The 26,760-nt window shown below is 52.3% G+C and overlaps 1 protein-coding gene across 1 annotated transcript in view; it reads left to right on the forward strand.

The window, feature by feature from the left end:
* The window catches only part of WDR25 (WD repeat domain 25), a 140,544-nt gene that overhangs the window by 81,214 nt on the left and 32,570 nt on the right, over positions 1-26,760 (forward strand). Inside the window, exons 3-4 of the mRNA XM_030883368.2 lie at positions 537-684; positions 12,668-12,798. Of these exons, the coding sequence (XP_030739228.1) occupies positions 537-684; positions 12,668-12,798 (279 nt within the window). The remainder of the gene's footprint in view (positions 1-536; positions 685-12,667; positions 12,799-26,760) is intronic.

Here is a 26,760-nt window from a genome sequence, read left to right on the forward strand (position 1 = left end):
GGCAGTACTTTCTCTCCCAGAAAAAAAGCCAGCTTGCCCCTCGGGCAGAGATCTGCTCTGCCTGGTTGCAAACACAGGTGTGGCAGACTCTATTTTGGATCTTAGTCTTAAAGCGGGACCCGTGCAGGTAGCCTGGCCTGGTGCGGCATCCACTACAGGTCTCAGAAAGTCCTGTCTCGGAGGACACATGTCAGAGGTGCAGGTGAGGCTGGGCTGGAACTTTTTGGTGGTGAGCAGGTGTGAATCAGGTGTGAAGGGCTGGGCAGGTGAGCGGCAGAACACAGGACATGCTGTTTCCTTGTGAGCTCCCTTAACCCCCAGAAAAAATTTTGTGAAAGTCTCCCCCTCGACTTGCCAGTCCCAAGGCCTTATTACATTTCCACGAAGAGAAGTTTAACATCTAGATGTTGCTTTGATGGTAAAATATTGGGAATCTAGTTCCACTGTGAGAGCCTTTTCCCCGTGCACAGGGGCTGAGCTGAGCCCCCAGGATCAGGCCCCCGCTTGTGACATCTGGCGCTGTGTTTGCCTCGTAGGTGTGGAACGCCGTGGACTCGGGAAGCTGCTTGCAGACCTACTCCCTGCACAGTGAGGCAGTGCGGGCCGCCCGGTGGTCCCCCTGTGGCCAGCGCATCCTCAGTGGTGGCTTCGACTCCGCCCTGCACCTAACAGACCTCGAAACAGGTGTGTTTCATTACCCCGAGGCGCCCCCTCCTCCGAGTTGGCGCCTTTCTCACTGGGGAGGTTTCTGGGAGGGGGATTCTGCAGCCGCCAGCTGCAGACGGTTTCAGGGCAGGGGCAGACGGGACGAGGGGAGACTCATACTCGGCAAGCCTGTCTCCAGGCTGTTTGCCTGAAACCGAGACTGGCCCGTAGGCTTCACAGTGGACCTCTGCCAACCTGCCCGGAGGACAGAGTCCCAAGGTTGTCCCAGCCCCAACCTGTGGAGCTGGATAGAGGTGGCTTTTTAATCAACTTCTGACATGCAGTTTGTACTGAGATAGATTTAGCTTTATCACAGCGTCCTTTGGTTGGAATCAGTTTAGAATTCCTGTCAATTCACTGTCGCTGAAAGGCTGTAAGGAATGATTCCAGCTCGTACGGAAAGCCAGCAAATGAGCTCTGCTTTCATGCCCACACTGAAAAGGCATTTGGGCGAGATGGATTCGCGCTGGCTAAATCCTAAGGGGGCTCTCAACAAGCAGCGCGAGGAGGAGAGAGGAGTCAGTGGGAGGAACTTTCCATTCCCCGGCATTCCGATGCAGCCGGCACGTTGAGCACGAATCCCGCCACAGCCCCGGAGCGGGGGCCTGTCTGTGCTTCGGGCGAGAACAGAGCCAGCGAGCGCAGACCTGGGTTCCAGCCTTGCCCCTGACCCCCGGGCCGGCTGCCCTCAGCGCCCACGTTGCCTTTTCCTCCCTGGGTTCCTCCTGGGTCACTTTTCTGCTGGGCATCGCTGCCAGCACCAGGAGGGGAGGCCTGGGTTCACACCAGTGCCCGGGGCGTCCCTCGAGCCCTCAGGCAGCCCCTGCCTGCCTGGCCCAGCTGTGGTGGTCCTGGGGTCCGTGCCTCTCCCAGAGCCTGGCAAACAGGGGGTGATCACTCCGGGGTCCAGCCACCCAGCTCCGCCCCGCAGCTTGGATGCAGCGGGTTTGTTGCTCACCTGGAGTGTCCTCCTCTCTTGCTGGGTCACTGAGGGACGACCCTTTTGAGGCCATGCAGCTCCTTTGGCTGGGCCCCGTGCGCCGTCAGTGGGGTGTTGGCCAGGCTGTTGGCTGTGTCGGCGGCTGGCGCTGTGCCACAGGCTTTGCACACATTTCAATCCTGCCAGCCATTGTTAGCCCCATTTCACAGGCGACTAGACTGAGGCCGCAAGGGCCGAGTGACTGGCTCAGGGCCTCCAGTGGTGCAGGGCAGGTGGGGGTTTGGAGCCACGTCCGTGCAGCTGCAAACCCTGGGCCCTTTACACAGTGCTGAGTGTACGGTGTTCTTTTTGGCAACAAAGACCACGCTCTTCCTGTGAGCCCCTCTGAGAGGGAGTCGAGGCTTAGGGGGTTTGGTGCCCTGGGTGACGGTGACAGTTGGGTCGCTGGTGCCAGCAGTAGGTACTGTCACTGAGCACCGACGGTGTGCAAGGCATTCCTCTGCAGCTTAACATGTGGGGTGAGGGCCCATTCACCCTTTGAGACTGGCGCCACCGGAATCCCCTCGTCACACACAGGCACGGGGCACAACCAGGAAGTGGCTGAACCAGGATGCACACAGGTCTGCCAGGCTCCGAAGCCAGCTGCCTGACAGTTATACTTTGTTACCTGTGTGTCCAATAAGCCGTGCTCGGTATTGGAGACACAGAGGTGAATAAGTCCCAGGATCCACCCTGGAGGAGCTCACATCCACTGGGGGAGACAGAATTGCAGAGAGTCCCAGGGTACAGTGATGGAGAGAGATATAGGAACCGCAAGGACATCTAGCCTGGGAGATCAAGGAAGGCTTCCTGGAGGAAGTGGGACCCAAGCTGAGGCAGGAACTGGGGGACAGAGAATCAGGATGGAGTGGGGCTGGGGAGGGGGAGAGAAGTGGGTTCTCAGCAGATGGAATGAGGACGGAGTTCAGGAACATGAACCACGCGGTGTGTGTGGAAGTGTGGGGTGCAGGGAGCTGGGGGAAGTGAGTTTGGGGGTGCAGGAAGGGGAGCTCGGGCTCCATGCGCTTCCTGGCCTGTGGGGTGTGCATTCCCCAGATGCCGCTCCCCAGTCCAGTGTCACTGAGCACCCATGGGTACCTGCACTGCCTGCCCAAGAGTGGAGAAGGGATGCTTCTCACATGCTGGTGATGCTGTCGTGTTAATCAAATACAAGTTCATTTGATAACATTAATGGATTCCTAGCGGCCCTTTGTCATAATCTATCTTCTCAATCAACAGATGTTAAGCAGACATTGCCATTGTGTGTGTGTATGTGTGTGTGTGAGTGAGTGAGTGGGGGGGGGCTCTGACATTTTCAGACGTTCGAAGAGAGTCCTCTCACCTGGCCAGTTAGGCACTGCCGCAGCAGGTGGCAGTAGGGGCCACTGCTGCGTTTGGAGCAGGAGAGAATCATGGCTCCATGTGCACCCTGGGCAGGCCTCCCTGGTGGCTGTAGCGGGCTGGGGGTGACCCGAGGCTGGGTGGGGAGCTTCAGGGGGGGATGTGGCAGCCCTGCCCAGCTGGTGGTAGAACTCGCTGGAGGGAACATTGTCTGGCCCGGTCCCAGCTGCTCCTCTAGCTGTGGTGTGTTGGGTGGGACAGGGAAAGCATGGCCGGGCCCTCAGGGCTTTGCCGTCCCCCCGGGGAGGTGAGGGGGCACTTTTGCCCCCCACCCCTCTGCTGGGAATGGGCTCACCACCCGGTTTGCCTATTGAAGGCCCCCTCTCATTCCTTCAGCAGCTACTTGTACAGGACCTGGGCTGGGGCTACCATGGTCAGCGTGCTGGATGTCCTTTGTTGCTTGGTGCGTAGGGTCCAGGGGTCTGGCCTTGCCCTTGGGGAAGGCCGCCAACCCCTGGGTGGGGCCTCTGCCACTGAGAGGTTTGGTTTCTGTGTCCATCTCCATGGCTAGTGTGGGAGCTCCTTGAGGATGGGGCCCATCCAGGTGGTCTTTGTGTCTCTGTCACGTGGCCAGGCCTGGCTCGGAGCAGCTGCTCAGCGTGCGTGCACGTGAGGCAGAGCTGAGGAGGCCCTTGCCAGGCGGGGGTGGGTTCATCAGGGGCCGCCGGAGTGGGGTCTGCACGCACGCCCACGCCGCATTCCGGCACCCCACCTGGCCCAGGGCGTGCGGGGGCTGTATACAGCCCCCGTGGCTCTCGGCCTCGTTTGACTTCTGTCCTTTCTTGTCACCGAGTCTGATCTTCCTTTTCACTTGCTTTGCCTCTTTCCGCCCTTGGTGATTTGGCTGTTCCATTTCAATCTAATTAGAACTCCCCGCCAGGAGAAAGCAGCGCAGGGCGTTCTCACCGCAGCGCTCTGGGAATTAGTCACTCGGTGCCCATTGTCGTTAATGGGAATTTGGCGCGAAGGCCATTTATCCTGGTGTCCTCAGTCAATACAGTTAAAAATCTGTGGATTCTAAAACGTCAATACCCGGCCTGAAATATGGAGGGCCAGCAACATTTTATCTCGTTAATTTATAGTTCTGACGGGCTGTTGGCTTAGAGAACAACCATGAATCAACACTTAAATAAAATCTGCTCACAGGTTAATTATTTCTGGTGCTATCATTTCAGTCTGTAATCTTCCTAAGGAAACGTCTCTGATGCGTCAGGCTGAGGCGGCCTCGGGGAGCGCTGGTCTTCGACTCCACCAGGGCCCCGAGTGCCGCCGGCTTTATGAGTCAGCTGTCCGGCACACCACATCAGCCCGTCTCCTCAAAAGCCCCCGAAGAGCTTGAGCTCGTTCAGTTCTAAGTGGTACTGGTTCTTGCAGATTCCACCCCTTAGACCATCGCCCCCAGCCTGGCTGTTAAGGCCTGGGAGGCACACGAGGCCTTGAACTTTGCATTTGTTGGCTGCAAAGGAGATGGTCCTTTCCCTGGAGCCTCCAGGGCCCTGGATGGGCAGGGCACCCTGTCCTCCTTCCTGTGCCCAGTCAGCTCTCCTGACGTGTGTCCAGCCCATCCGGGGCATCCAGGCCGTGCCACCCGGTCCCAGCTCCCGGATGCTGGAGGCAGCCCAGTGTGGTAGGAGGAACTTGGATGGGGTGGAGACACGGCTCTTCCACCTACCCAAGCCGGGCGTCCTCGGGGAAGCTTCCTTTACTTCCGTTTCCGCATCTGTGAGATGGGTAGCAATGCCCAGCAGCTGGGGTCATGGAGGGGAACAGCTGGGATAACGTATCCAGAGTGCCTGCTGCACGGCAAGCACTCAGCAAAGGCTGCCCTTCCCTTCCCCGCCCCTGCCCCACAAGGCCCTTCAGAAGGTAGGAAATCATAGCCGTGTTCCTCTGAGCATCCGGAGAGCCGCAGTGGCTGGACCACGTCCCCAAACGGGGCAGCTTTGGTGGCTCAGTTCCAAAAGCCCCCAGAGGTCCCCCTGAGCCAGCTTCCTGGTGTCGCTCTTGATCCCACGTGTGGGTCTGGGGGCAGACCAGCAGGAAGACCGCCTTTCAGGGTCTCCCAGCCTCTCCTACGTCCTCCGCTGCTCCGTGACAAAATGGCCTGAGCGGGGTAGCAGCTTCCTCCTCGTGATGGGTCGGCACGTGCCTTTCACTTGAGCGGGCGTCCTCTTCACTCAGACCCCGCTTCCCACGCCCTGCTGCCCCCGCCCCTGCCTGGCTCCTTCTGCTCTGGGGTCCCTGTGTCTTTCCGTGGGGGTCATGGTGCGTGGGCCCGAGTGACCGACTGGAACTGGACCCATGAATGATCATGACTTTTCTTTTCCAAGAAGTGTCTTCTGGTGTCTCCCTTGTTTTTGCGTCATGACTGGGGCCTCCATCACAGGAATGCTCCAAGGAAAAGGGGAGTGACAAATCGGCTGGGCGCTCCCTGTGGGCCAGGCTGTGAGCCGTGTAGCCCTGGTTCCTGGCACCCTGCCTGGCCTGGATCAAGCCAGAATGAATAAGTGGATGTTAGGCTCTCTGCTTATTACATAGTTAGTCTTCACGCTAACCTATGGGGGAAGTGTTTTCATCCCTATTTCATGGGCTCAGAAACTGAGGCTTGGAGCGTTGGATGACTTGCAGTGACAGAGCTGGGGTTCAGCTCCGGCCCGTGTGACTGGCAGAGGCTTTGGCTGTTCAAGGACAAGAGTGGGTACCCTCAAGCACGTGTGTTTCTGGGCTGTGACCGAACAGTTTGCTTAAGCCGACTCCGGGGGAGCCCGCTCTCACCCGGGCAGCTGGCTCACCACCTGCCGAGGATAACTCGGGGCCTCTGGGAAGAAAGCGCGCCCAGACTGATCCCTCTGATGAAGTGACTGGCTGAAGGGTGCTTCTCCGGCTGTCGACAGCCGCCGTCCCAGCAGGAGAAATGTTTGCCCTGACGATTTTAAAACACTTGTCAGAGGAAGGGTGAGAAGCGTCCATACTAAAAGCCCGGAGAAGAGTGTCAGGGGCTCACTCGGCTTTGGAGAAGTGGCGGCAGGGGGGCTCCTTGTTGGGCTAAAGCCTTCAGAGTGGTGCCGCCCCCTGACCCTGGGTCTCCTGCGAGGCGCTGGTGAGAGGGGCCTGGGCTTTTCCAGCCTTTAGGCTTTCCAGCACCATGACTATTCTCTGGAACAGCTCAGAGGAACCCGGTTAGGTGTCCTTCACGCGCCCGCGGACAGCAGCGGGCATGGACATGGAGCTCCCGAGGGTGTGGGCACGTCTCGTGTCATCGCTCCTTTGGTCCTCGGGGTTTTACTACTAGATCCAGATATGGAGGCTGTGCAGAGCTCTGTGCCCCAGTGAGGTCTGAGCTGATGGCGGTCCCTGGCTGCCGCCCCTCCAGTGTCCTCTTGCCCTGGGAGCAGCCGCCTGCCCTCCTGTCCTCCGTCCCACAGATACAGGTGGGACCCCGCAGACTCCTCTACACAGTGGAGTCCCACTTTCTCCTAAGCTCGCTCCTTCACCGGCATCCCTTTCCCAGCCCTCCTTTAAACTAGTCTGTTCTCAAGGCTGTGCCCTTTTGATCCCGGGCACCCGTCCCCATTCCCACCCACGCTCTTCTCCTCCGCTGAGGAGTATTTCTCTCCAGTCCCAACCTCGATTTCTCCCCCTCTTTCCATACAGCTTTGGAATAAGAAGCTGACCTAGTTGTGGATATTAAATCAGATGTTACCAAGCTTGAGTAAAGCCCCTGCCAGCCCCGTATCTCACACTTTAGAACCTGCCTTCGAGGTCCTTCCACGCCTCCACAAACCTCTGACTAGTCATCTGCCTCTAGTTAAGCTCGTGCCAGCCCTCTGGATAAATCAAAGGTGGTTTTTAATCAACGGCACTATTTCATTCATTACCATTATTGCACAGAGGTGATGTTTTTATCTGTGTGTGTGTTTAATTGTGCTTGCACTGCAGTTTGGCTCCCTTTGTAGGTAGGACGACCTCTGTTGACTGACCCCGGAGGCTAAACACAGTCACGGCTTGTTCGTTGTCCTGGTGGTGACTTCTGAGTCCCAGAAAACCAACATAAGTTGTACCTTTGGGACCTGTTTGCAAGTTGAGAACTTTTTTTTTTTTTTTGAATTTTGGAAAATTCAGTCTTGTCCAGTTAATGAAATGCAGTGGCCAAACTTGATATGAAAGAAATTTCTACAACAGCTACTGCTGTTTCTGCTGCTGCTGCAGCCGCTGTCTGTCGGGCCTGTCGTTTGCCTGGGGCTTGCTGTCTTATGTGCATTATTTCTAATTCTCACAACAAGCCCTGAAGGTAAGATTTATTCTCCTGAGTGCACGTATTAGGAGCCCACGGATCTGAGAGGCTTGCCGGCGGATCCCGGGGCTGCTAGCTTACCTACAGGGAGCGTGCAGACGCGGGCCCGTCTGACTCTGGCCTGGACCCTCCCCGGGACTCTGCCCGGCGTGCCAAGATGGTGCTCATTTCTGATTCACAGAGTTTGATTTGAAAGTTAGTAAGCTCCTTTCTTCGTTAACTTTGAGTCAGGAGGGTTAAATTTACGGCTGGCTGAATACTTCCCAGAGCATGAGTGTAACGATATTGATTTTCACAGGATGAGTCATACACCGCCTGCCTGGGAACACGAGCTCAATCACCACCAGCCGACAGCACCAGCCAATCCCTCGTCAGCATCTCCCCTACCCGCTCCCGAGCCTGTGATGTGCGCGCAGAGCTCAGCGGAAGGAAAGGTCACGAATCGCTCGCGGGCGGGCTCCGGGGTCACAGGGGTCCAGCCTCTGTCCCAGCGTGGCCGACTCACAAGGCCCTGGACGAGGCCTCACCTCTCTGGGCTTCCATCCCTCATTCCCCCAACGCTGAGAAATGGGGTAATTACACCTCCCACGCAGGGTTGTGGCATGACACGTGCAAGCCCCAGGCAGGCCTGGAGGCGATAGGCGCCATCTCTCTGGAGAGGAGGGCATGAGCTTCCCTGCTCTTTCTTGGGGCCCCCTACTTGGGTTTCACCTGACCTGTGTCAAGTGCTTCTTACGTGCCAGGAACTGGGCCGGGGGCCAGACGTGCTGGGACAGAGGAGGCCCCTCAGGGCCCTGGAGCCCTCGTGACCATAGGGTCCCACAGGGTAGGCGTTAGGGTTGACAGGCAGTGTTGCCTGGCCACGCAGGTGGTCACCCTGGGAAGCTCAGTGTCTCCACCGGAGAAAGAGGGGGGCTCCCCGAGGAGGAGCGCGGCCAGTGTTACAGCTGCCTTATCACAGCAATATTGGTGACGGTGCATTGCCAGCGCTAGTCGTGTCAAGAGACCCAGTTGAGTTTCTGCGTTCTGTCTTAAACAGGCTTTTGTTTTAATGGCGATGTGTAGTTTATCTGTATCATTATGGATTCAAGGAGGAAAAGAAGTGGTTTTTCCTAACTCCAAGAGAGTCTGAGCAGTTCTTTTATCCTGGTTGAGATCATTAGAACAAGATCAATAAAGTCAGTGTCAGTGGACTAAATATTTTAAAACTCGGTTTCTTATAAGCAGCATGCAGTGAATAAATGGAATTTTCCATAACAAACATGTAAACAAGCCAGATAAGTCTCACGGTTAAAGGTTATGTACAACTAACCATTGTGCTCAAAGTAGCATTGCCCAGGAGGGGGTGCGATAAACAAGCTACTCCCGGCTTCCCTGGTGGCACAGTGGTTAAGAATCCGCCTGCCAATGCAGGGGACACGGGTTCGAGCCCTGGTCCAGGAAGATCCCACGTGCTGCGGAGCAACTAAGCCTGTGTGCCACAACTACTGAGCCTGCGCTCTAGAGCCCGCGAGCCACAGCTACTGAAGCCCGCGCGTCTAGGGCCTGTGCTCCGCAACAAGAGAAGACACCACAGTGAGAAGCCTGTGCGCTGCAAGGAAGAGCAGCCTCCGCTCACCACAACTAGAGAAAGCCCGCGCACAGCAACGAAGACCTAACACAGCCAAAAATAAAAATAAAAAAAATAAAGAAAATAAATAAAGAAAAATTAAAAAAAACAAAAACAACAAACAAAAAAAGCTACTCCATTTATGAAAAGTTGCAGAGTAGGAACACATCTGACAGCAAAGGACCTTCACCTCCAGCGTGGCTATCACCTTCAAGACAGTTTCTGATAAATATTTACCAGCCTTTATTTGTATCTCTTTAACTAAATGTAAAGGCAGCCCAAGGCATTGTATTCTCATAGCCTCAGAACAGAAACTCAACGTCAGTGATCTCTCAAGTTCCCTCAGAACAGAAACTCAACGTCAGTGATCTCTCAAGTTCCCTCAGAACAGAAACTCAACGTCAGTGATCTCTCAGGTTCCCTGCTCTTAAAAACTCACATCCCTTGGCTTTAGCTTTCAGTTTAACTGAGGGTGAATTCAATAATTTGAGGTTTAGTTTTTTTCAAACTGTAAGAGTTCTCCCCTTTGTTGTTTGCTGTCTGCCAGGCCCTCTAGAATGCTTTCCGTACAGCCCTCCCGACAGACGTGTGTTTATGAGGGCGTGTGACACAGCAGGGAAGGGCCCTGCCCAAGGTCGCTCCACTGGAAGTGACAGAGCTGGGGTGGGACCCGGGTGTGTGTGACTCCCCACCCCTCTGCTGTATCACCTCCCACTTTGAACAGGTTGCTGGGTGACAATGGCTGGGGTCCTGATTTCTGTGCCACAGTCTCGCCCCAGACCTCCTTACCTCGTGTTTCCCAATAGGTATCTGTAATTATTATTCAAAACTGGAAAAATTTCATTTTGGTCCCTTTTAACAAAGAAGTACAGTGAAGGCCTAGTTATTACAAGTAAAAGTAGGAAAAAATAGAAATTACAGCTTGTCTTCTAACTGGAAAATTTTAGTACTTAAAAGACATAGATTCTCTCTCAATCTCTTTGGGGGATTGAGGATGAATAACGTAGTCAGAAATACATTTTTTCAGCAAAAAAGTCCAGTCATTATCTTTTAGCAACTCGACTTTCACTTTTCCTCTCATCTTTTTCCCCCATTATTGGCAAGACTGTCACGGCACTTTTTGAAAAAAACATGGCTAATTCACTGCTTTTCCTGAAATAAGCATATGGTATATGCTATGGTCCAAGAAACAGGGAGAATTTTTTCTCCAGGCATATAGAGTTTGTTTTTCCTTTTGGACTTAAGGGTTGGCAGTGAGTTCCAAATGAGCAAGGAGTCGGCATTAGGCGCGGCTGTATCTGTCTGGAGAGAAGACTTCTGGCCTACAGGGGCCTTCTTGCGCCGGTGTGAGGGTCACAGCGACATCTGTGCTCCTTTTCCATCGAGGGGATGTAGTGATAGTCCCTCGCCCTTAGCCCCCATGTGGCTCCCCCAGCCCCCTGGCTGGAGCGAAGCTCCTGCAGCCAGCGCTGCAGGCACGAAGCCCATCCCCAGGGCACGCGGTACCGCACGGGCGGGCGGCCCCCTGCTCCATCCTCCCTGGGCGAGGGGCTTGCTAACCGGGCATGTCACGCTTGCTTTCTGACCCCGAAGTGTAGCAGAAAAGGCGAGGAAGAGTTTGGGTCCCAGACAAGTTTCAGGAAAGGAAAAGAAGAATAAGAACTGGGAATACCAGGTTTCCAATTAGACCAGTTCCTCAGGAAGTGATTTTTCTGGTCTATTTGAGAGTGTTGCTTGTCTCTTGACCTAATGAGAGGGACACAGCACACAGAATACGACAAGTCTGCTCATCTTCCTCGTGCTTTTATAGAAGAGTTCTTTACTTATTAGAAAAACAGTATTATGACAGCAATATTAGTATAATTTAAGAAGTTACCTTACTACCCCTAGAACAGCTCATTTCCTGTGGGTGAATCACATCTTCCCTATCTTTGTTCATGACAGTCCTTCTTTAATACTCCTGTAATTTAAGAACGGGTATCGAGCTTTGTCCCTCTTGCCACAGAATGCTATTTATCATTCCAGTTGGAAATGGCTTTTCAACATCTCACCAGGCAGAGAACCACATCTGCCTTAACTGCCCTCTCAGCTCGGACAGCTAGGCTGCTGTCTATAGTCCCGTCACCGTAGTCAGTGCAACGACCCAAACTGGCCAGGTCTTGACAGCATTGTGATGACATAGGATGACCGTGGAAATCTTTGTGAGTTGCATTTTGTAGCAAAATAGTTAAGGGGCTTGTTGAGCTTAAAGAGGTATAGAGTCTTCATTTACAAAAAGCCAAGTGTTTCCAGAGTTTTCTCTGATGACAACTGACTGCCAATTGTAGGCCCTTAGAAGATACTAGAAAAAAATCCACACAGTTCGTCATCCATCAGGGTAAAGGTGATGCTTGAACAAAGAACAAGGGAGCAGCCTCTTTCCAAGAAATCTGCGCTTTGGAGAGAACACTTTGAAAACAGATGTTTTTAATTGTTTATACCACTCTGTAATTTTTGTTGCCAAAAACTATGTGAACGTGTCACCTATTAAAAACTTCAGTGTCAGCACTGTTAACCTGGGAACAGTGTTTTTCTACTCCTGCTTTAAAATCCTGTAAATGAAAATTTCAGTGGATTTTGAATTAGGTTGTTAGAAATGGGAGCATATACAGCAATACCCACTGATTAGTGGCAGGAGCCATTATTTGACATTAGGGGAACTGGAGCTTCATTAGCAAATTGTTCACAAAATCCTTTGCATCAGTGGTAGAGGGAAGCGGAAAATGTCTCCCCTGTTGCTAGTGGTAAACGTCTCTTCCATTCTGGGTCCTCACATCTCTGGAAGGAGGCTTTGGGGCTCTGACAGTGTTCAGTGTGTAAACTTAAGCTGTAACCGGGCTACTGTCAAATCACTGAGTCACAAAAAGGTCCCTACGTTTTAAAAAAGTGTAAGCATATTCAGTCCTGTTGCTCTTACTAAAATTATTATAACTCATTTGATTTAATAATTTCCAAGAGGTTTGTTGATACTCTTAGTAAATGGCATATTAAAATATATTTTAAAATGTTGTTTATTTTATCCTTGTCTCATCTTTCAAAATGTTCTTATTTTGGTAATTGCTTTTAGACTCATAATATACTGGTACAGTAGCACATAAATAAATATACACGTGTTGGCGGTATGTGCCTAAGGGTTTCTCATGGCTGGGATGTACTGTCAGACAAGTTTGGAGACCAAGGATCTAGGCAAATTGGATTTGTCAAGGCTTCTGCTGTAACTCTCGAGAGGACCAATTGATGCCTTTCACTTCCTTACCTGGTGAGCCGGTGGAGCATTTAACTACAGTGTGGTCCTAAGCACAGAGCAGGGCAGCCTTCCGGAAGTGCTCTCTGAATTGAAGGACCAAGTGTACTTCCTGGGTTCCCGTAAGAGGAGGTGATGCTTGAGATCTTGGCGTTGCACTGGTATCCAGCTTCTTATGTCCAGGGGAAGGGTTTCAAGCTAATTGAGTACCAGGTGGCCAGAGAGTGAGGGCAAATGCCGCTGCTGTTGTGTTTCCAGAAAGTCTCCATTGGCCGCCTCAGGCCCAGGTGGGCTTGTGCTTTCCTGTGGCTCCGTATCAGATGGCATCTTAGTGTCAAGGTATTTCATTTGTGATCTGAGTAGTTTCTAACCCTCTCTTCTCTTTTCGTGTTGTAGGAACCCAGCTCTTCAGTGGTCAAAGTGACTTTAGAATCACTACCTTGAAATTTCATCCAAGAGACCACAACGTTTTCGTATGTGGCGGCTTCAGCTCTGAAATGAAAGCTTGGGATGTAAGGACCAGCAAGGTAACACCCCTCTTCCTCACATGGCCTTTCCAGCAGAGCTTGCCTGGACATTTTGAATGATTGGGAGTGGGTCAGCATCTATATATAGGACCCTTGAGATGGAATAATTACCACTTAATATTGAATCAGTGGGAAGCATAATTTTTAGATGTTTTTGAAAGAACATTCTTGAGTTGTTAGATTATTAAAGCACCATAGGTAACAATTCTATACAGCATGTTACTAAACATATTTGTTGAGCACCTACTGTGTGCAAATGCTTCCCGATGTTATAAGATGAATCAACCTCAGATTACTCAGGGGAATAATATGTAGATACAAATAAGTGGGGTGGAGAAGTGCTCTGTGTGTGTATGTGAGTGAGAGGAGGGGTGGTGGGGAGGGAGGGGCTGGCATTCAGAGCAGGTGAGCTTTCAGTTCAGCTCAGTGTAAGGAAGGCTTCTCGGAGGAGACAGTGTTCCCGTTGGGGCTTAAAGGCTGGTCACCGTCAGTCCCACAGAGAAGTGATGTCCACTCCCGTCCTTCACCACAGCCTGCCACTCCTGTTGCTTCCCTAACTTAGGAAATGGCAAGTCCAGGACTTCCCTGGTGGTCCAGTGGTTAAGACTCCACGTTCTCAATGCAGGGGGCATGGGTTCGATCCCTGGCCAGGGAACTAAGATCCCGCATGCCACACAGTGTGGCCAAAAAAAAAGTGGCAACTCCATCTTTCTGGTTGTTCAGGCCCAAACCATCAGAATCATCCCTCTCTCCACTCTTCCTGTCATCCCCCCAACACCCAAACCATCAGCAAACCCAGTCGTAACTCGGGTTTAAGCTGCCGTTGTCTCTTGCTCAGATAATTGCAGTAGTTTCCTCTCTGGTATCTGTCTTCCCCCACCACAGCCCCCCACCTCCCCCGACCCCTTACGGTTTGTTCTCAACACAGTAGCCGGCGTGGCCTGTGACAGTGGAAGTCAGACGTGTCACTCTTCTGGTCAGAACCCTCCAGGCTCAGGTCTCACTCACAGGAAAAGCTGTGTCCCTAGGGCGGCCCACAAGGCCTCAAGATCTCCGCTCAGCCTCAGCCCCACCCGCCTCCTTGCCTTTCCTAGAACACACCAGCACAGTCCTGCCTCAGGGCCTTTGCACTTTCTGCCTGGAAGGCTCTCCTCCCAGTTTTCTATGGAGAGGCTCCCTCCCTCCTACAGGGTTCTGCTCAAATGCCACCTCTGCAGTGAGGCCTTCCCAGACCACCATGCCAGCCACCCCTGGCATTCACTAGTCCCCCTGCCACCTCTTTTCTCCCCATAGCACTTATGATCACCCGGCACACTATGGATTTTGCTTGTCTATTTGCCTTGTCTCCATCCCCTCGAATGTAAGCTCTTCCAGGGCAGGGATTTTTGTCTGTTTTGTTTGCTGCTGACTCTAGCTCCTAGAACAGTGCCTGGCACGTAGTAGGCACTCATCAGACCGTGGGTGACTGAATGAGTGGACGGAGGCAGAGGGCAGTCACACGGGATGGGGGATACAAGGTGTGTGCAGGGCCAGTGGCCTGCTCAACTTGGCCAGGCGTGGGCCCCAGGCAGTGGGACAGGCCGGGCAGAGAGGTTTTTAATGCCATGAGTCTGGGTTTGGATCAGCAGTGGGGAGCCATGGGAGGTTTGTGAGCAGGGGTCTGGGATCAGGGGTGCAGAGGGGCTCAGGGAGGGGCAGTGGGGAAGAGCCTGACTGCCTCCTGCCTCTGGGGGGCTCAGTGATTTCAGGATGGCTGTTTCAAGCTCTGAGAAGCACCGCCCTGGTCTGAAGGAGGCACACAGCCACTAGAATGCTACAGGGTAGTTCATGATGATACCGGCATTGATCTTGACCTTGAAAGAAGAGGGTGTGGAACGTCAGAGAGTGTCGTCCTCCATTAGGGATTCAGGGGAGTCAGTGGTCCCACGCCAAAGGGCTCTAGCCTGCTGCATCTGCAGCGCCAAAGACTCTACCTAAAGGCATCCCCCTCCAGGGCCGCCTCCTGCCCCATCCTGGGCAGGTGCAGCCCCCCATCAGGTCTTCACTGAGCAGAGGCCGTTCTGCGTGGCCAGGATGGAAGGAGGTGGGACAAGACCTCCAGTGCCGGATTCGAAAGGCGAGTTGGTGCGTCAGACCGGCTGCTGCAGAAAGGCACTTTCCCCCCAGGCTGTGGGAAGGGGCTGCTGGTGTTTGCAGGAGAACCTAAAACCAGAGACAGTTTCCTTAAAGAGAACAGGATGTTCTATCCGTAGGTATTTTGCCTAAAGTACTTCACAAGTGGGAGAATTAGAGCATAGAGAGATGTACTCTTTTTAAAAAAACACACATTTTTCTTTTACAAGACTTTTTAAAAACAAGAACATTTGGAAATGAGAGAAAAGTTACCCGTAAAGAAGTGGATGTGTGGACTTTTAAAAGCACTTGAACACTTGTATATGGGATATAAATACATGATAAATGAAAGAAGACATTGGAAAGTGCTGCTGGAGTTAGAAACTCTTAGTCATGCTGTTTGAAGCAGGGCCTCCTGATCAACCAGCCCCTGGTGACAGCCACGTCCCTTAGAGGTGTGCTGTTTTTAGCCTCAAAGAGCAAACACGTAAGAAATTACTCATCAAGGACGCCATCTGATTTAAGACTTTGTTAAAAATATCGGATTTTCTCCTAGGGCAGACGCCAGCTGACGTGTTCTGAGAATGCTGGGGGGGAAGCAATTAGGAGCAGATGTTGCTGTGACTGGTATCGGCATGTTTGCCAGTCTCTCCCCAGCTAATAATGTGGGTAAAGGGATCTGTGCAATATTTGTTTTTACTTCCTTTTTACCAACAATCTGACTGCCTGTCCTCCCTTGCTGGGTCACAAGGACTGTTTCCATGTGCATCAGCCAGACTCAGGGGACCAGTCTCTTTCCTGCTTCAGTTCTGTTTCCTCTGATAGGTGTGGCCCAAGTGCCTTGTACGGACCCAGCAGGAGGTCCAGAGAGGAAAGGTGTGGACAGCCACCTGGGGTGGCTCTCTGCCCTCCTGCTGGGCTCCCGTGGGGCCTGGGGCTCTGTCCCAGGTGCTGAACTTTCCAGCCCTCCCTGGTGAGCGTAGGAACACCTAGGGCTGAGCGGCTTGTCTTCTGACTGCCTTCAGGGGCAGCTGTGGAAACTGCAGGAGGGACACAGACCTTAGCTTAAAATCAAGACGGGTTTCCTCTTTTAAAAACAACGGAAGGACTGTTATTATTATAAAAGTAATATGCGATTATATGAAAAAACAAATAGAAACAGAGAGAAGGGGTAGTTGAGCCAGCCAAAGGTAAACATTAGTAACATTTAAATATTTTTATTTCATTGTTCTTTTCCACTGTGTGTGTGTGTTTTTTTTTTTTTTTGCGGTACGCTGGCCTCTCACTGTTGTGGCCTCTCCCGTTGCGGAGCACAGGCTCCGGACACGCAGGCTCAGCGGCCATGGCTCACGGGCCCAGCCGCTCCACGGCACGTGGGATCTTCCCGGACCGGGGCACGAACCCACGTCCCCTGCATCGGCAGGTGGACTCTCAACCACTGCGCCACCAGGGGAGCCCCACATTTAAATATTTTTATTTCACTGTTCTTTTCCACTGTGTGTTTTTCAAAACATTGTTTGGTCTTATTTTGCTTTTCACACAGCATTGCAAGGGTTTTCCTTGCAGTGAAATGAACTCTTGTAGGTGTTTAATGCGTCCCTCTGAGGCAGCTGCTTGGCTAATTCGCTCCATGCTTTAGCCTCAGCACTCAGGGCCGCGTCTGACACAGCAGGCACTCGATAAATATGGCTCGAATGAGTCAATTTCAGATGGTTGAGCTTATTAAGCCATTTCCTGAGGTTGGATTTTAGGACATTTCCTTTTGTTTGGTTTGGTTTGCCATTTAAAGTTAGTAGATGTGAAGGTGGAGATCAGGGATCGGCAAGTGCAGCTTGGGGCTAAATCTGACTTGCTGCCTGTTTTTGTAAATAAAGTTTTATCGGAATGCAGTTCCTGTCATTCATTTGTGTAACGGCTGCAGCTGCTTTCACACCACAGTGGTAGAGTTGAGTAATTGCACCGGAGACCACATGGCCCGCGAAGCCAAAAATACTTAGGATCTGGCCCATCCCTGCTAAGACGTATCTGGCTGTGGTGTGTGTCACGCTGTGGCTTGTGGGGACTGATCCTTCTGACCTGGCTGACAAGATGGGTGCCCCTGTGCCTCACCCTATTATGGGCACCCTGTGGAAGCCGTGTGCTCAGAGAATGGCTTTTCCAGAGAGCCGCGCCTCAGTCGGGTTTGTGGGCCGTCTCCCCCTCTCGCTTTAACCTCCAGACAAACCATCGCAGTCTACTTTGTGATACATTCCACGGTGGGACACGTCTGTGCATCTAGTGTTGTCCACATTTGCAGTTTCTTTCCTGCAGCTTGTGCCCCAGAACTCAAACTGCTGGGTTAAAAGTGAGTCAGCATTTTGAAGGTAAGGGGTAGGTTTCCGACGATGGAGCTGAGCCCACCACTGGAGCAGGACGGTGCGGCCAGACAGCCTCTTGCCGGGTCTGAGGAGTAGTTGGAACAGATAACTTTAAAGCTACTTTCCAGTCATAGACTTTCATTCCTTAAGCTTAGCCACACGATGAATGTTGGGATTCTGGACTTCTCTGGTCCAGCCCGGTGCATTACAGCAAACGGGCTCTTTGGTTCCCCTGTCTTTTCTTGGTCCATCTCTCTCTGCTCTGGTTTGATGAGTGGATCACATCCCTTGTCGCCGCAGAGCGCCTGGCTTCATTTCCGGCAGGTCGGCAGGATGTGTTCTGCACGAACCCTCCGAGCCTGCTTACTCGTGCCGGCCCCGTGCTGCCAGTGCCGGGTCTTCTGACTCTTCTGTCTCCCGACGGTCTGCTTGAACGTGGGTCTGGTCTGGAACCCAGGATGTCTGTGGTCTGACCTTCATGTTACCACGGGGGTCCAAGCCCCTCCGGGCTGCCAGTGCTTATTGGCCTGAGATCCAGCAGCCCTGGGTTCCCATCCTCCCTCTCCTACTTGCTTAGCTGGCTGATTTTAGGCAAATCTCTAAACTCAAGCCTCTCCCAGTCAAGGGTTTCCCCCGTGGTATAGTAAAGGGGCAGGATGAGGTCATCTTTCAAGCAGGGCCTCTGAACTCTCCTGTGCGTAGGAGAGCGCCTGGGACTCTTGTTAGGATGCAGACTCTGTTTCAGCAAGATGATGTCTTAGTCAGCTCAGACTGCTGTAATGAAATACCACAGCCTTGGGGGGCTTAAACAGCAGACATTTATTTCTCATTGTTCTGGAGGCTGGAAGTCCGAGATCAGGGTGCCAGGGTGGTCGGGTTCTGGTGAGGGGGCTTCTCCTGGTTTGTAGATAGCTGCCTCTTGCTGTGTCCTCACATGATGGAGAGCGAGCAAGCTCTGGCCTCTTCATCCCTTAGAAAGGTCCCATCCACTCCCATCATGGGACCTCCACCCTCATGACCTTATCCAAACCTAATTACCTCACAAAGGCCCCACCTCCAGATATCATCACACTGGGGATTAGAGCTTCAAAATATAGATTTTGGGGGGGACACAAACATTCAGTCCTTTGCAGGTGAGATCCTGCATTTCAGCAAGCTCCCAGGAGATGCAGAGACAGACGGCCCATGGACCACACTTTGAGAAGCCAGGTCTCAAAGGGCCTCTGAACACAGAGGTCCCATGCTTCTCTCACGTGAGCACCCTTGGTCTTCGTCTGCGATTGACCTGCACCACCTGTGACCTATCTCAGCGATAAACAGGTTGTGAGCACCTTCACCTGACAGCTATTCATTTACAACTGCCTGTGAGGGGGGCTCGGTCCAGTCATGTCTGCGCCTTGGCATCTTCCACAGGACCTGGAACCGGAGCAGGTGCTCAGGGGGTAACTTGGAGTGAGCTGCTGGGGTCAGCCGCCCCTCCCATCACGATGGAGCCCTGCAGGAGCATCCACCTGCCCACATTTCGGGGGGCAGTGGCCTCCCTGGGATTTCTGCAGAGGGAGTGGGCCCTCCAACAAATGGGAAATAAAGGCTAGCTGCAATTCAGCTGTAACTGGTCATTCCAGAAGTGTAGACAGAGGCCGAGGACTTGGGAGATCCTGGGCCAGATGAGGGCTGGTGCAGTGGTTCTAACACTGCAGCCCTCAGCCAAGTCTGAGCTCTCATGTGCCCCAGTGTCTCGTAGATGATGGGGTGTCCAGCCTCGCAGGGCCCTGGCTCTTTGCCCGGCCAGGAATGGGAGCTGGAGAGTTCCAGGTCTGCAGGGCCCACCAGCACTGTGGGAAAGGCTCCAAGGCAGTTACTTTTAGGTTTGCTTTAAGATGACTATGTAGTTTGAGCCAAAAGTTAGGATAGGTAATGAAATTTCTCCCCTGTATCATGCATGAAAGTTGTAGAAAAACTCCTACAGAGGCTTAACAATCCTATTGCGTATTTCGTGAATCACCCTTTTTGCGAGACCAAATTCTGGAACCCCAACCTCAGCAAATGACCTCTCGGCCAAGCAAAACTGAGCACTGCCAATTGGAGCAGCCCTGGAAAATCTGGGACATGTGGCTCCCGACACTGGGAGCCTGGCCTCTGCTCCGGTTCTCTTCCCTTCCGTGGGCAGGGCCGACACTGGGCAGGCTAGGGCCCAGCACGACTTCCGATGCATAGGTCTACTCTGTTCCCGAGAAGGAGGGTCTCAGGTGCCCTCAGGTCCCCACTGGGCCTCGAAAACACCGACCCCCACCCGCTCGGGTAGTTCTCAGGGTGAGATCTACTCTGACAGACCAGCTCACTTCTTTGCTCTAGTGTTGGTTTGACCCGAATCATCAATAGTCCATGCTTGTTCTACATCTTTCTCTCCTTTCAAGTTTGTAAAGGGCCGTCTTGACGTCCAGATCTTGAGTTCATTCCTTGACCTCCTTTGGGAGCTTTGTCCCAAACCCACTGCAGGTGTGTGTCCTATCATGCAGGTGACAGTGGGCGAGGCCTCTGGCTCGTCCTTCCCACCTGCTTGGGTTCTCATCTCTGCCTGTTGTTGTCACAGCCCCTCACTCTGCTGCAGTTTCCCCACAGAATGTAAGCTCCCTGAGGGCAGGGATTTGCTCCTTTCCTGCTGTTTTCCCTGAGCCTAGCGAAGTGCTGGCTGGATGGGATGGGACTGTTGCAGGAATGACTAACGGCCTTAATCCAGGCCAATTTAAAAAAAAATCCCAAGTGATAAGCCCACCCAGGTGAAGTGGAAGCTGAGTCAGCATCTGTTAACACGCTCTTCTCCGGCACTGACCGACCTTGGCCGTCCTGCCCCGAGGGGGAATGAACCAGCTGGTCATGCAGCCAGTGGTTGCTGGTCTGGACTGGCTGCCCTGGTGCCATGGTCAGAGCACCCGGAGCCTTAGAGGATACCCACCCGCCCCTGCAGGTGGCCTCGGCCTCCAGCGTTGTGAAAACCCTCCAGGTGATTCTAATGAAGAGCCCGAGTGGCGAACCACAGCCCTGGAGGCCAGGGTTTGGGAGCATCAGTGTGAGTCCCGAAGGGTGTTTTGCAGGGTCTCTGCTGTGTAGGTGAGGGTGTCCTGAAATGTCCGTTCCTGCCGTGGCAGCTGTCGGGAAGACTCAGCACCTTCACCTCCTGGTTCCTGGGCGCCATCAGTCTTCGTGGCGTTGTAGGCAGGTTGCTTATTTGCCCTAATGAGGTTCTGATTACTCTCCATTTGTCTCTTTCATCAGCTTTATACTAAAAAGCCTTTTGTTTGGGCTCTTCGTACTTCTGCAGTTCTGGCTAAGTTTTGCCTTCGGCCAAACTTTTTATGAGATGAGAGCGGGAGCCTAAGGGAGGTGGAGACGGGGAAGGGCGTAGACAGCCTGGGGCTGAGGGAAGCGTGGTCACCGCTCCGTGTGACTCGCCATGGGTCCTTGTCTCTTTCGGGCTCCCATTGCCCCATCTGTCAGGTGGCGGTGGGATGCTCTCGGGTGGCATGGACTGGGCGGCCACCACCTGCCAGGCTCTGTACTGGACCCTCCCTGTGTGTCATCTACTGCGACACAGCAGTCCTGGGAGGTGTACCAGGTGCTGCTGTCACCCCATCCCCCTGGCGGGGTGCCCGAGGTTCAGCAAGGTTCCAGCAGCCAGCACACGGCTGGTTGGTAGGGGGGTAAGACCTTGACCCGGTGCCTTGATTCCCGCGCCCTTGCAGGCCCTCCTGTTCACAGGTCGAAGGAAGCGTTGGTCTTGGGTGTAAATAAAGCTTTGGCAGTGAGAGCCGTGTGCTTTCTTCTTGGAGAAGCCTGCAGGGGGCAGCCCTCGAGTTCAGACGCCTGCTCGGTCCCGCCGCTTGCAGCTCGATGCCCGGTGTCAGGGGCCCCCCTGTGAACTTGACAGTGGTGGGCCCTGCGGCCTCAGGCCTGAAGTCACAACCCCGGCGCCTCTGTGAGGGCAGCCCTTCGGCCTCCACAGGTGGATGTGGAAACCAGTCCTGAAAGGCTCAGCTTTCAGCGCAGGGGTGGACGGCCACTGTGGGGCTTGGACCTGATCTGTCGGCCTCACCGGCTGCCTTCACAAGCGGCCAGGGGGTCCTCATGTGTCTCCTGGGTCATCCAAAATCTTGGGCGAAGCTGGGGAAGGGGTCCCTGGAATCCAGAACCTCAGACCCCTGCCCCCAGCCCAGTCCTTCTCTTCACCTTCACTCGGCAGCACTTGTCTTGGGGTGTCAAGCAGACTCCAGTTAAAAACCTGAAATGTGAGTTGCCACCTGGAGCTCAGTGTGTGACAACGGGAGAGCATGGCACTCAGGAGGGCCACGTCCCCGTGTGATCACTTGGGCTCTTAAAGATGCAGTAGGATGTATCAGAAAATATAAAGCAGACTCTGGACCCGTAATGATTATATAAATAAAATATTTATGTAATGCTAACGTATATGACCTTTGTAATTTGTTTTGCCACTAAAATAAGCTGTGTTACATACACTGAACATCTCTTGTTGAGATTTTTTATCTCCTTGAGATTTTAAAAAATTTAATATCTTTATGAAATAGATTCACAGTTTTTGTTTTACCTAAAAACTTAGTTTGCCATAACTAATAGTATCCAAAAAAAATCATGGGTTTGATGCCCTAGTTATTTTTTGTCTTAATATACTTTAAATACTTATTACGTTTTTTTGGTAGCAGCTTTTTTTCTTTTAATTAATTAATTAATTAATTTTTTTGGCGGTACGCGGGCCTCTCACTGTTGTGGCCTCTCCCGTTGTGGAGCACAGGCTCCGGACGCGCAGGCTCAGCGGCCATGGCTCACGGGCCCAGCTGCTCTGCAGCATGTGGGATCTTCCCGGACCGGGGCACGAACCCATGTCCCCTGCATCGGCAGGCGGACCCTCAACCACTGCGCCACCAGGGAAGCCCTAATTTACTTATTTACTTGCCTGCTCCAGGTCTTAGTTGCGGCATGCAAGATCTGGGTTGCGGCGTGTGGGATCTTTAGTTGCGGCATGCAGGCTCTTTTAGTTGCAGCATGCGGGCTCTTAGTTGCGGCATGCAGGATCAAGTTCCCTGACCAGAGATCGAACCCGGGCCCCCTGCACTGGGAGCGCGGAGTTTTAACCGCTGGACCACCAGAGAAGTCCCAGTAGCAGCTTTGTTGAGATGCAATTCATATACCATACAATGCGCTCATTTAAAGTATACAATGCGTTCGTTGTTAGTATATTTACAGAGTTATACAACCATCATCACTGTCAGTTTAGAACATTTTCATCACCTCAGAAAGAAACCCTCTACCCTTTTTAGCAGTCACCCCAACTCCCCTGCCTCTATCCCCTACCCCCAGCCCCTGGCAACCACTGATCTACCTTCTGTCTCTGTAGATTCGCCTATTCTGTACATTTTATAGAAACAGAATCATACAGTATGTCACTTAGCATAATGTTTTCAAGGTTCACCTATGTTGTAGCGTGTGTCAGTACTTCATTCCTTTTTACGGTCAAATAATATTCCATTGTACGGATAGATGCATTTCGTTTATTCATCAGTTGATAGGCATTTGTGTTCTTTCCATTTTTTGGCTCTTATGAATAATACTCTTATAAATATTCATTTACAAGTTTTTGTGTGGACATGTGTTTTCGTTCCTCTCGGACTCCACCTGGGAGTGAAATTGCTGAGTCCTGGTCCCTCTATGGGTGACCTTTTGAGAAACTGCCAGACTGTCTTCCAGAGTGGTTGCACCATTTTGCAATGTATGAAGGGTCCGATTTCCCCGTCCTCGCCTTACTTGTCGTCGGTCTCCTTGCTTTTCCCCATCCCAGTGGGTGTGAGGTGGCGTCTCCTTGTGGTCTCCTTAAGGTTTGGCATAGGACTGTGCACACTGTGTATTTCTTCATGAATGAGCTCTGGTAGTTTGTGTCTCTCAAAGAATTTGTTCATTACATCTAAGTTATCAAATTTATAAACATAAACTTGTTCATAATATTCCTTTATTATCCCTTTTGATGTCTTTAGGTTCTATCTTCTCCTTCATTCCTAATATTGATAGTTATATCTTCTTTTTTTTCCTTAGTCAGTGTGGCTAGAGATGTATTTTCTTCTACTTGCTTTGGGTTTAATTAGCTCTTCTTTTTCTCATTTCTTAAGGTAGCAATTTAGATCATTGATTCAAAATCCTTTTTAATGTAAGCATTTTAATGCTATACATTTCCCTCTAAGAATGCATCCCACAAATCTTGATATGCAGTATTTACATTTTCATTCAATTAAAACATATTTTCTAATTTGATTTTTACCTCCTCTTTGAACTATGGGATATTTAGAACTTATTACTCAGCTTCCGAATTTGTGGGGATTTCCCTGCTATCTTTCTGTTGTTAATTTCCTTGTTATCAATTCTGTTATGCTCAGAAAACATACTTTATATGATTCAAATACTTCTACGGCCCAGAATATGGTCTGTTTCGCTGAATGTTTCATGCGCTCTTGGCAAGAATGTATATTTCACTGTTGTTGGGTGGAGTGTTCTATAAATGACAGTTTGGTCAAGTTAGATGATGGTATTGTTCAGTTAGTTCTTCTAGATCCTTGCCGATTTTTTGTCTACTTGTTCTTTCAGTTATTGAGAGAGGAGTGTTGAGGTCGCCAGCTATAATTGTGGATTTGTGTATTTCTCTCTTCAGTTCTGTCTTTTCTCCCTTATGTATTTTGAAGCTGCTACCACAGCTCCACTGGGGGCCTGCTTGCTGGTCAAAGCTGTTAGACAAAATAAGAAGAAGAAGAAGAAGAAAAAAAAAGACCAAGGAAAGAAAATAGCAGCTCGTCTCCGTGCTGTGCACTCCTCCAGCTTTGCCCTCTCTCCGGGGTCTGTCTGCTTGAGTTCACTTTCAGTGTTCTCAAACGCCAGAGCCTGTCGTAATCAGTGGGCAGAGAGGCTCTGGTGGGCTTACTGGATCCCACGTGGCCCCAGGTGGACTTTGAACATATTTTTTTCCTGGCCTTGAGTTTCCCCTCTTCTGTTGGCTGGATGCCACCTGCCCGTGGGCCTCCACTGCTGTCTCCTCTCCAGGGGCTTTTCCCAAGGCCCCCCTGGGTCGGGTGCCCCCCTCCTTCTCTCAGTCTGGGTTGTAGCTGCTTGGCAAGTGTCACCCCCGCACTGGAATGTGAGCCGCATGAGGGCTGGGGGACACGACGGCCTTGTCCAACCTGGCATTGTGTCCCCAGACTCTGTATTGCTGGCATGGGGTCAGCGGCTCAGTCAGTGTTTCTCGAATAAATGGTCACAGCAACCTCCGTGAATCTGCAGCCTAACTCTGCAAAGATGCTATGACTTTAGGATAAAGTTTGTGCGATCCAAATTCGTGCCCCAACCAAGAGCCCCCCAGTTAGAGGGCGGTGTGGACAGCTGTGCTGTTTCCAGTGCATGGATGTTCTGTGTACCCTGCCAGTGGGCAGACTCTCCCGGTGGCCACAGCCTTCCCTGCCTACCCTGAGGGAAGACTGCCTGGTGCCTTTCACAGACGTAGTGCGCAAGCTGAGAAGGATGAGGGGACGTGTGAGAGGAAACCTCGTGGTGCATCCTGTAATTAGGCTGTGCCGAGCTGTCCACTCATCACGCTGGATTCAGAGAGGAGATGAAGGGTGGACATCTCTCCTCACCCGCTGTGTGCCCTTTTTATATCAAGTGAATTTCTCAGTTTTTAATTCTAGTATTTCACTTAAAAAAATTTTTAAAAAAGATGTGGTTACCTGGTTTGCCTCATTCATTTACTCATTGAACATTTGCTGAGCACCTGCCACGTGTAGGGCATCTTCCTAGTTTCCAAGACTCAAAGAAGCTACAGGAAACGCCACGCCTGCTGTTGGCACCGTTATCCACCAAGTTGCTAGACCATGTGGGAAACCTCCCTGGCAGCTTTAGGATTGCCCTCCCCATACCACCCCCATACCCTGTGCTTCCCTCTTCTGGGGTCGTGCACGCTGTCCACTGTGCACAGGCACCTGGCCAAGGGGGTGGCTGGGTGCTGGAATCCAGCCTATGCTCCGCTGCCCAAGCGATGGCCCTAGCATGGGGTGATCTCCACCTGAAGGAGGGTCTTTTCCCGATATGCACCAAGGGGCCAGGTGGGCCAGCCGTGGCCCCGTCCCTTCCCCTCTGTCTGCTCCATCCACTCCCTCTCCATCCCCGCAGCCTCACCAGGTCTGCCCCTCGCCCTCTCCCCCCGGGATGCCAGCGCTGCCCACTGCCCACCGCCTTACGTCTTCCCCACCACGGCAAGTATCATCATTTGGAAACGCAAATCCGAACACATCGCCCTTGGGCTCGGGGCTCTTCCCGGCCCAGCACCCTGCAGTGCCCGTGAGAGCAGGTCCAGGCCTTCCTTCCTGGTGAGGACAGCTCCGCACCGCCCAGCCCAGCCTCCCTCACCAGGCTTGGCTCTGAGAGCCCAGCCTGTCCCAAGCCACCACCTCACAGGACTGGGGGACTTCACACCTTTCCAGACTGTTTGACTTGTCTGCCACGAGTGGGATTTACTCTTCAGAATAAAAGAGTAGATACATTATTTTCCAAAGAAGATAGAGGAAGGGGAGCTTGCAAAGGAGCAGCCAGAGACCTGGGAGGAGAGCTGGGTCCAGGGCTGCGAGCTGATGGGGATTGGGGGAGGGACTGTGGACTCGGGGTTCCAGCAACATGCAGAGGTAGAGGTGTGAAAGGATGTCAGGGACCTGGAGACGTGGTGTGCCGGTGACATGAGAGCAGAAAGGGAGGCTGTTCTCTAGACGTTCAGATTACAGAAGTAATCTGTGCTTTTTGCAGGCACTTGCAAAATGGAAAACTGTAATGAGGACGATAACGCATTCAATTTCAACACAGCCAGAACCACCGTTGACAGTTGGGGTCCTTCCTTCCAGTTTTTCAATGCATATATTTACATTTTTAAGTAATTTCCCCCCAACTGAATATATCCTTAGTGTTTCTGTATTGTTAAACAGTTTTGGGTGGTGTAATTTTTAATAGTTACCCAATATACTGTCATGTATTTAACCAGCCCTCTATGATCGGGTATTTATCATCTTCCCAGTGTTCCCTTTATGACAGCACTAAGGCGAACATCCCTGTGTGCAAATTCCCAGATGCAGACTTGATCAAAGGGTACGTGTGCTTTTAGGTTCTGGATCGCACTGAATCCAGAAGCCACTCCTTCCAGAAGGGATTACCAGTTCACCCTGGGAACGGGCTTGGTGGGCTAGCTCGCTTGTTTTGGGCATAGGCGAGGCGCATGCAGGCTCACCACCGTCCGGGGAAGAGCTGGTTCAGGGGGAGGGGCTGAAGGTTGGGGTGGGCGGGGCGACCGGAGGTGGAAGGAAGTGGGGCGGGGGGGCCAGGGCAGCCAGGCCAGGGGGCTGTCCTGCTTCCTTCCAGGGCCCCTGTCTCGGCCATGGACTAGGTCCCTTGTGCTCTG

This window comes from Globicephala melas, chromosome 2, assembly GCF_963455315.2.
Source record: "Globicephala melas chromosome 2, mGloMel1.2, whole genome shotgun sequence".
Taxonomy (NCBI): Eukaryota; Metazoa; Chordata; class Mammalia; order Artiodactyla; family Delphinidae; genus Globicephala; species Globicephala melas.